We start from the raw sequence: 10,028 nt of genomic DNA, 5'->3' as shown, positions 1-10,028 counted from the left end.
AGAAGGAGAAGGAAAAGGAGGAGGGGGAGGGGGAGGGGGAGGGGAGGAGGAGGAGGAGGAGGAGGAGGAGGAAGAGGAAGAGGAAGAGGAAGAGGAAAAACAGCATAAAGTAAAATATATCCAGTATAGAGTACAGGAAGAAAAGCAATACAATGGTGATTTTTGCATTTCAGATACAGTATCTGTGGAAGAAAATGCCATAGTGTCTTTAAAGGAATAAAAGGAAATTTTATTAACCCAGAATTTGCTGTGTAGTAAAAAGTCCCTCTCTGTGCAGCAAATAGTACAGACATTTCTCAAAGAAAAGAAAAGATTTGTTGCCAATAGATCTGTATTACAGGAAATGCTAAAGGTGTTCTATTTCCTGAAAAGAGTTAACGCCAGGTTAGAAGGGTGGACTGAGGACAGAATGGAAGGTACAAAAATAACATAAAATGTAACATATATTTTTCTACTTGAAAGGATATATAGTTGCTTCAAACAACTATTTGAAAGCTAAATATGGGAGTTTATGGCTTAAGAGTATGACATTTATAAACACAATAAATTGGTTTAGGGACGACCCAAATCTTTCTTGAAGGGTACTAACCAATGCACTAATATTAACTCTAAGAAAAACGTTATAAGTGAAAATGTACAATTTAGTTCCAAAAATTACTATAAATAACACAAGGAGATATTGAAGCTCAAATAGAGAGGATATGGATCTCTGAGAAGAACAGGGCTTGGATGAAGAAACAGGATAAAAACTGGAACCAGAAAGTGGAAAAACTGACAGATCCAAGATCAGCCATAATGACATGAAATAGGAAGGGCTAAAATACCCAAGACAGCTGGGCGTGGCACCACAGGCCTGTAACCCCAGCACTTCAGAGGCTGAGGCAGGCTGATTGCAAATTTGAGGCCAGACTGGTTACAAATTAAGAATTTGTTTAAGAAAAACAAAAACAAAAACAAACAAAAAAAAACAAGAAAGAACAAAACAATGCACATATGCATAGTTTTGAAAAACAATAGAAAAACAATATTCAAAAATGAGTGTGACTCAGTTAACAGTGGTGCAAGGGCATTTTTTTCACCCTTTAAGGAAAGAAATTAGCATAACATCAACAAAGTCATTTTTCCAACTTAAGAATCTGGGACAGGTTAAGTGAGTTAAAAGCAAAATATGGAGGATGAAAATGGTAAACGTTAATATCTAGGAAACAAGAATGGAGCATCTAAGATGCTAAAAATGGTCCTTTGAAAAGATAAGTAGACAAAAGAAAAGATGACACATGCATACCAGGTCCAGTCCCTTTGTGGAATGTGTCAGATCTGATATGTTATATGAGTGCAATTCATAATTTTCTGTTTTGGAAGATCATCCTGAAAACATTGGACATGGTAGACTGCTAGCCAGAGAGATCTGGCAGCATCCTTCCATTGGATGTATTAAATATCTACACTGTGAAATATATAGGTTTTTTAAAAAGAGGGATAAAAAGACTATATATAGCTTTATTTTAGGTCCAGGTCAAGCTTTGGTAGAAAAACATTCTCAAGCATGTACTTCCGAGATTTTTCTTTTAAAGATTGAATAAGCTATGATGAATCTGTGAAAACAGAGACCAGAATATACACAGTATAGCCAAGAATCATTATATTGATCATTGCACAGACTTGCAAATAAGTCAGTCTTCCAGGAACATGGGTTCTAGGGCAAAGGGGACAGAAATTTCAGGGAAAGAAGTCCATTCCTCTCCAACACGCATTTGTAAGTAATATAACAGCGCCAGCAAATTTCCAAACATGCAGTAGTAAATATGGAGACGCAAAACTGAAAATATCTTTGAAAGTATAGAGAGTTAGCACATGCACTTGAAATTTTAAAAGTCCATTGTGATCAGGGACATTCTCCACAGAGTTTATTTTAAGCCTACCATGATTCAAAAGAAGGCCTCTGTCGTATTTTTTTTTCAATTAATTTCATACCTTATTTAAAATAACCTTAGCAGAAAGTTTATTGGCCTAATTCCTTCATGGTCTTCATAACCTCCAGGGAGATCAGATTCTCCAAACCAGATATTTAATTGTCAGGAAGACCATACAAGGAATAACAGTGACAGAACAGTATTATTAGCAATCATTTATAAACTTGGTTTAAGTCCATGCAACACTCCTATAGGGGATACTTGGAGCCATGCATGCATTAAATCAGATACGTGTACTTACTATTACTGCTACTGCTGTCATTCCTAAGGGAGCTGGCTGCAACAGGGGGTAACATAAATGGTTTTGTGACACTGACTCTGGAATCTAAATAGAAAGCAATAATGTGTCAGTGTTACATGGTGATTTATATGAATCACAGAGTCCCCCAAAGGCGAAGTGCAATATCACTGTATGTGCTGGGTCTGCCTCCCAAGTCTAGGTTATGCAGTTCCTATTTATTTCATACTCAGTTCAGCTGCTCAGGTTTGTCAAGAGATGTGCCATAGTCATCTTGGAGTGATGGCTCATTGCATACCATACCATGCTTAGAAACGTGAATAGTGAAGAGCTGGTGGTAACCCATCATGTGTTTAAAAGAAAGCAATGAAGTTAGTTCCATCATAGGGATCCAGCTCAGGGAGAGTTGGGATTCAGAATGAACTGGTGAGGCTCAGAACTCAAGTCTCAGAGATAGACCCTTAAGGAAAAGGTATGAGACATGAACATTAGGGATGCTGGGGATGAAGAATGACATCATTCTATTCTCCTAGCAAATATCAGAATGAGAAAACCTGTGAGCCACCATCGTGTATTGTTAACTCACACAATTCTTCAATTCAGAAATATTGACTCTTGCTGTCTTAGAAACGGATGTATCTCTCAGGCTCGATGAACATCATTGGCAGTCATTGATATTTGCTTTTTTTTAATTTTTTATCAGAAAAACACACAAGTTCTTTCTCTAGCAACACATTCAGTTCATTCAGCAGTGGAAGCCTACAAAAGTCCAAGCTTACTATGAACATTGAAACAGGAAATGCTTGAATGCCTTACCTTTCTCGGGACCTAATGTTGAAGAGAGCACACAGTCACTAGTGTCAGATGCCACCATAAAGTCCTTAAAGGCATCAATGGATCTATTGAAAATACTAAAGAATTCTTCAGGAGTAAAGGATCTAGTTTCTGGCCTCTTCGGAGATTCTTTTACATTCTAGACAAATAAATAAATAAGCAAATAAGCAAACAAACAAATGAGAAAGATCCTAGTTTTCAAATAACTCATAGACTTGACTGATGTTGAGATAATGGACTATTGATTGGGTCCTCAAGGATTCAGGTATTTGAACTCTGCAAGCCAACAGTTTTTGAACAGCTACTCCACTAGACTCAACTCAAAATGGCCACAGAGAATAACGATGGTGATGGTATCAGGTCAATTTCAGACTCAACTCATGACCGAACTTACGAGGGGACAATAAACAAAGCAGAAGGAACAATGGACAATGGGACAGGACAAGGTCTTGACAATAGGACAATGAAATGACCCTCCTCCCCAAATTAAGAATTTTAAAACGGCTTATTGCAATATGAATATTAGCTTTTGTTTGGTTGGTTGGTTGAGGTTGTTTGTTTGTTTGTTTGTTGTTTTTTGGTTTTTTGTTTTGTTTTGGAGGGGTTGTTTGTTTGATTTTTCAAGATAGGATTTCTCTGTATGGGCCCTGGTTGTCCTGGAACTCACTCTGTAGACCATGCTGGCCTTGAACTCAGAAATCCACTTACCTCTGCCTCCTAAGTGCTGGAATTAAAGGTGTGCGCCACCACTGCCTGGCTTGAGTATTATTACCTTTTAAGAGGCATTCCTCTATAACACATATTCCAGGAATTTACAACTGGGCATACTAAATACAGAGAAGAATAAGGATTGATGCAAACTTCTTCAATTTTTAAATTTTTTTAATTATGTGTATGCATGTGTGGAGGTGGCGGAGGTGGTATGTACATATTTGAGAGCAGATGCTGATGGAGTCCAAAAGAGGGTATCATGTCCTCTGGAGCTGGAATTACAAATGGTTGTGAGTTGCTCATCATGAGTTCTAAAAACTAAACTTGGGTCTTTGCCTGAACAGTAAATGCTCTTAACTGCCAAGATATTTCTCCAGCCCCATGGGAAACCCTTATACATTGGTCTAGAATTTCTACTCACAGGAAAAGACCTTAGTGAAACTCTCCTGCTCATTCTGTCATAAGACTGAGAAATTTTTACCAGAATTATTTGTAACACTTCCATCAATCAATGGATATGTGTCTTGATAAATAGTGATATTCTCAATAATAATGAAATATTTTATAAACAGCAAAAATTAACTTATATATATATATAAGTTCATGTATATATATATATATATATATATATATATATAGATGAGCATATCTTATAAACAATGCAACATGACAGAAATACAACATAAAAATAAGAATAGTATGATTAACTTATACAAAATTTAAACATTCAAACAATAGTTCTATGTTAGGGTTGTAACATAAACAAATAATATATATTATTCATAGTACACATCTATAATTTCTAGTGATCTGGTAAAAATGCCATGGCTAGCAAACACACATCCTTTATTATTTGTCATGCTTTAACCCACACTGCCATTTATTAAACACAACTCATCTTTAAATCCCCAATACATATATTATTCCCTTTGTGATATCCTTCTCTTGTACCTGTTCTTTTAAGATTCCTACATGCTATAAATGCAATGGCATTCTGTCTGCAATAGTAGCATGGTGTATATAGATCAGGCAATGCTAACACACATTGTGGAGTTCAAGGTCTATTCTAACTTCAGACATCAGAAACTGAAACAACAGAAATGATCAGGGGTCATGAAGAGACTATTAATAAGACAAGGACTGTGAGAAGAGACAGCACTAAGCTGGCTGAGTCCTGTATCCAATTAGACCAGTGGTTTTCAACCTTCCTAACTCTGTGACCTTTTAATACAATTCTTCATGATGTGGTGACCCTCAACCATAAATTATTTTCATTGGTACTTCATAACTGTATTTTGATACTGTTATGAATTATAATGTAAATATCTGATATGCAGGATTATTTATATGGGACCCCTGTGAAAGGGCCATTTGAACCCCACAAAGGGGTTGAAATCTTCTCAATTAGCTACTCCAAGGTCTAGTCTATTACAGAGACAGTACCACAAATAACAGCATCAAGATGTGCCTACACTTATTTTTGCCTGGTCTGGCATTAAAGATATTCTATTGTGGATCCTTTGGGAAGGTATCATGCCGCTGTTCCCTAAATGGCTTAAAGTACTGTAAGGTATGTAAGGCTGAATAAGGACAGACTTAGACTTTGAACCTCTTACTGTTCATTCCTTAACTTCTGGGATATACGGCTATTCCATAGGCTCAGACACCAAACTAGGGTCATGTGCAGACCCAATGACCCCAGGAACAAAAATGCACATTAGTTGAAGTATTATTGATATGGGGCAAGTAGTATGAGTAAGTTCTCCAAGAGAGACATTTGTTTTCAATACACTTACAACATTTTATTAATTTATTCTCTTTACATCTTGATGTATAGACCCCCCTCCTCCCAGTACCCACTTCTCACAGTTCCTTCCCCACCTTCTCTCCCCTTCTCCTGTGAGGGTAACTCCCTCCCCTGGGCTAACAACCTACCCTGGCACACCAAATTACTGCAGGACTAGGCACATCCTCTTCCACTGAGGCCAGACAAGGCAGCCCACTTAGGGGAAACAGGATCCACAGGCAGGCAACAGAATCAGGAACAGTCCCTGCTTAAGTTGTTCAGGGAACCACATGAAAATCAAGCTATACATGTACTAATATGTGCAGGGGGCCTAGGTCCAATCCATGTATACTCTTTGGCTGGTAGTTCAGTCTCTGGGACCTGCCAAGGGTTCAGGTGAGTTGACTCTATTGGTCTTCTTGAATACACTTATAACTTACTAGGAAGATAGTATGAACTTCACTGAGGTATGAAACAAAATTTAAGGCACAAGCCAAATTGTTTTTAAGATTACAGTGTAAAGATACTATATTTTCACCTTAGGTATTAATATTTAGGTCTTAATATCCACTTCAGTATTGCAGGAAAGCTACAATAGACTCGTTTTAAACTATCCTTAAATTAAAAGTTTATAGTTTAAAAGGACTTTATAGTTTATAGTTTATAGGACTTTAACACAAAATAAGGAGGCTCTCATCTTCCCAATACCATTGCTTAGGAAAGGTCTTAGAGAAGCGTAAGAAAAGAACAATTCCGATGAATACCAAGTTACCTTCGGTGCGTTTTCTTCCATGCATTCCACGAGGTCATCCACTATTTTCCCAAGTTTGTCTATGATGGAGTAATTACTCAAGCCTTCAGAAATATTTGAGAACTTGTCCAGAAGAGTAGTCAAGCTGAGTGATAATTGTATTACCATATCTCGTAGCCAACAATGACTAGGCTGGAAGAAATTCAAAGAGAAGAAAAAAGTATCTATTATAAGTATGGCAGATTCAGAGGGCTTTTCAAGTCTCTCATCACTTTACTCACTGACTGCAGGACAAAGAATTTCCTCAGAACACAGGAGGGGTCAATTCATATCTTGCTCAAGACAGATTTAACAGTTCAAAATAAACAAATGCATAGAGATCAGAGGAAATGGTCATGATTTTTGTTCTTCCACGGAAGGACATTAAACCAAAATTAAACCAGCTTTGTATACCTTACCTTCTCTTCCTTGGCCAACACTCCCCCACCCCAAACACACACATACACACACACACACACACACACACACAAAGTTCACGTACTAATGGACTTTAATTCCGTGGAAGATTACTTATGGCTTAGTCACTTACACTTTCAAATACAGACAGGATTACCAAAGAAAACTACTAGGAAAGGGAGTCTTAGCGCTGAAGGAACTCCTAGTTTAAAACCAATTAACCTTAAAGTCTTGATAGATTTCAAGGCTTCTCAATAGATAAATTCACGTGGGTAGGGATGTGATTTGAGACCCGAATAGACGAAGTTGAGTGGCAGTACCAGCTGTGTTATTTGTGGGAGTGAGTGCAAAAGGAAAGAGTATTTCTTGTTCAAAATTACCATTTGACAATTTGCTCAAAAACTATTGCAAATTTCAAGGTTGTGATAGCAGAACAGTTATCCAAGCACAGGGGCCCTCTCCTGTAACTCGTTCTGCCCACTCAGATCGATACTGAAAGCTAACATCAAGCCTAACTGCACTCAGGTCTAGCCGACAGACCCCAGACAAACAACATAAACTCTGAATCACACATAGCACATGTAGAACACGAACATGAAGGAGATTGTGTGGACAAGTGGAACATAGGTTTCGTGAGCTCAACATTTTTAAACAGTCTTATTCTTCGTGGTTCCTCTATAGAGCATTCCAGAACATGCTGGGGTTGCTCAGAAACTGTGTGCTAAAAGGACATACGAAGGAATGGAAAAATGAATTAAATAGGTGCTAGAGATAAGAATCAGTGGTTAAAGAACACTAGTTGCTTTTGCAGAGGACTTAGGTTTCCTTCCCAGCATCCTCAGGACAGCTCACAAACACCTCTAACTCCAGTTCCAGGGAGCCCAGTGATCTCTTCTGGCCTCTGAGGATGCCTGGCAAATGCATACTGAACATACATGCAAGCAAACGCTCATCCACATAAAAACTTTCAAAGCTCTAAAAAAAATGAATTACAAAAATACTCTGCATTCCACATCATCACCCTTAGCAAAACACAAAAGAGTAACTATTTGGCACTTTGTGTGCCAAAAGATGAAATCAAGGCCATTATGTAGGATATGAGACAAAGCACATTCTATCAGGACACTCACCCTACAAGTACCAGGGATCAATCTTAGGGCTTTGCTCCTGCCAGGCAAGTCCTCTAACACTGAGAAAGATGCTCAGCCCCTGACTTGTTGAGACAATGCTCCATCCTGTAGCTCAGGATGGTCTTGAACTCGCTAAGCAGCCTAGACTGGCTTTACACACCGAATCCTCTAACTTCAAGTCCCAGAAGCTGTAGTTGTAAACGCCGTGCCTGGTTCTCTAGAAATTTCATCACAACATTAAAAATACCATAGTAGACAAGGAGTTTTGCTTAATGAACTACTTTGCAGTAGAGATCTACTAATCAGAAAGATGGAATTCTCTGTCTGCGTTGACATTTTTGGCCCAGTTGTTCTTCAAAACTTGTATTCTTTATTATCAGAGTACTCACGGTAATTAATGTCACATAAAATCAGTCCAACTAATAAATCTAATTTCTCTATTAACCAGCAGTTGGAAACAAGGAATTTGTTAAGTTATTATAAATTATAGAGCTATTTTATACTTATTTCACAGAACAGTTTTAACTAACATAATATAGAAAAAAATGAAATTGGTTTATACAGAGACTGGTATGTTCCAATTCCTACAGGCAAGCATTAAACATTTTAGAATGTTGCCTCTGGTTTCAGGAAAGAAATAAGCAAACATACAAGGGCAGCAGAGAATGTAGCTCAATGACAAGGCAAGTTGCCTAGCACGCACAAGGCCCAGGGTTCAATTCCTAGCATCATAAACGGTAATGGGAAAGAAAAGAAGAACAAGCAAAAGGTGACAAGGGAGACCGTGTGGTCACTAACTCACCTTAACTCAGCTCTGAGAGCCTTAGTGTTTCTCAGGTACGTCTAGAACACGTTCTTTGTTTTGCTCAAACCCCATTTATGAGAAGCCCAGGCAAGTTCCTACTTAGATTATTATCAAGCCAGTAAGTCCCTTGCAAAGCCCTTTCATGGTGACTCACTCTGTGAGTTTCTCTCCTATTGGGCAATGATAATTTCTTTTAGATGGCGGCCATCTGAGCACGCGATAGGATGGTGGCAGCACATACCATGATACCATTTGTGTAGCAATCAAACAATACAGTAGCCTCCACCAAGATGTACAATCAGCCATGGCTATACAATTTTACAAGGATAATAGATTCCATGTATTATGATCTTAAAATCATGTGACCAATACTCTTGCCGATCTGCTCGGACCTCCCGACACAATCAAATTTCTGAACTTTTAATTGAGGCACTCCTTTTATCTTGTGGTTGTTCCTTTTAAATAGAAAATGTTCTTTCTCTCTTCTCTTGTTCTGTGCCCCCAAAAGACCCCTAGTTACAGTACAGGCCTGTGCTCCCTTGTTCCTTATTTTTAACCTGGGCAGTTCTATAATAGTTACTATCCCTTCTGTTCAGCTTTATTACTGACATTACATCTTCTATTAACGTATAACCTCACTCATTTTCACAGAGGTGAAGGATTAAGAAAGTTTAGAGTAACGCAAGATGTCAGAGACAACAGGCAGCTTTCAGATTTCTGAAGGAAATGTAATTTTCGCAGTCAAGTCTATAGGATTTCCCAAGGTTTATTTTTTGAAACATAGGGACAACTTGTCTTAATAATATTAAATTTTTGATATAAATCCATCCATTCTTGTCTTATTATCCCCATTCCCCACCCTGGTACACAAACAGGATCTTGCCATGAAGTCCAGATAAGCTGCCACCTTGTGATCCTCCTGCCAAAGTCTCCCAAGTATTGCGATTAGAGAAACACACCATCGTATACCACCAGGCTTACTATAAATTCTTGGGTATCCTGCTAACAGCTCACATATTTCTAAGCCCGTGCTATTTTATTTTATTCAAGTCATTATCGTTTGTACCACAGTTCTTTTGAAAAGGCTGTATCTTTCACTTGGTCCTGTGCATTCATTAATTTGTGTATTCAGCTATGCAGCAGCTTTTTGTGGCTCTTGGATCTATTCAAAAGAGAACCAAAGTAAACAGATCATATTTAGTGTTGGCCTCTTTTGACCTTCCTGCCTAGGAGAGGGGGCAGGGGGAACCAGTCTTGACTAGAACCTCAAGAAGTTTCCTTCCTTCCTTCCTTCCTTCCTTCCTTCCTTCCTTCCTTCCTTCCTTCCTTCCTTCCTTCCTTCCT

General features: G+C 38.2%; 1 protein-coding gene across 4 annotated transcripts in view; it reads right to left on the bottom strand.

Annotated features, from left to right (window-relative positions):
- The window catches only part of Kitlg (KIT ligand), an 86,365-nt gene that overhangs the window by 16,872 nt on the left and 59,465 nt on the right, over positions 1-10,028 (bottom strand). For 2 of the 4 annotated variants that reach the window (XM_021173850.1, XM_021173849.1), the window contains exons 4-6: positions 6,315-6,485; positions 3,028-3,184; positions 2,215-2,298 (exon numbers count right to left, since the gene is read on the bottom strand). In XM_021173850.1, the coding sequence (XP_021029509.1) occupies positions 2,215-2,298; positions 3,028-3,184; positions 6,315-6,485 (412 nt within the window). The remainder of the gene's footprint in view (positions 1-2,214; positions 2,299-3,027; positions 3,185-6,314; positions 6,486-10,028) is intronic. The other 2 variants (XM_021173851.1, XM_029482683.1) reach the window with 1 other exon arrangement.

The sequence above is a fragment of the Mus caroli genome, chromosome 10 (assembly GCF_900094665.2).
Source record: "Mus caroli chromosome 10, CAROLI_EIJ_v1.1, whole genome shotgun sequence".
Taxonomy (NCBI): Eukaryota; Metazoa; Chordata; class Mammalia; order Rodentia; family Muridae; genus Mus; species Mus caroli.
This window is presented reverse-complemented; position numbering and strand designations above follow the sequence as displayed.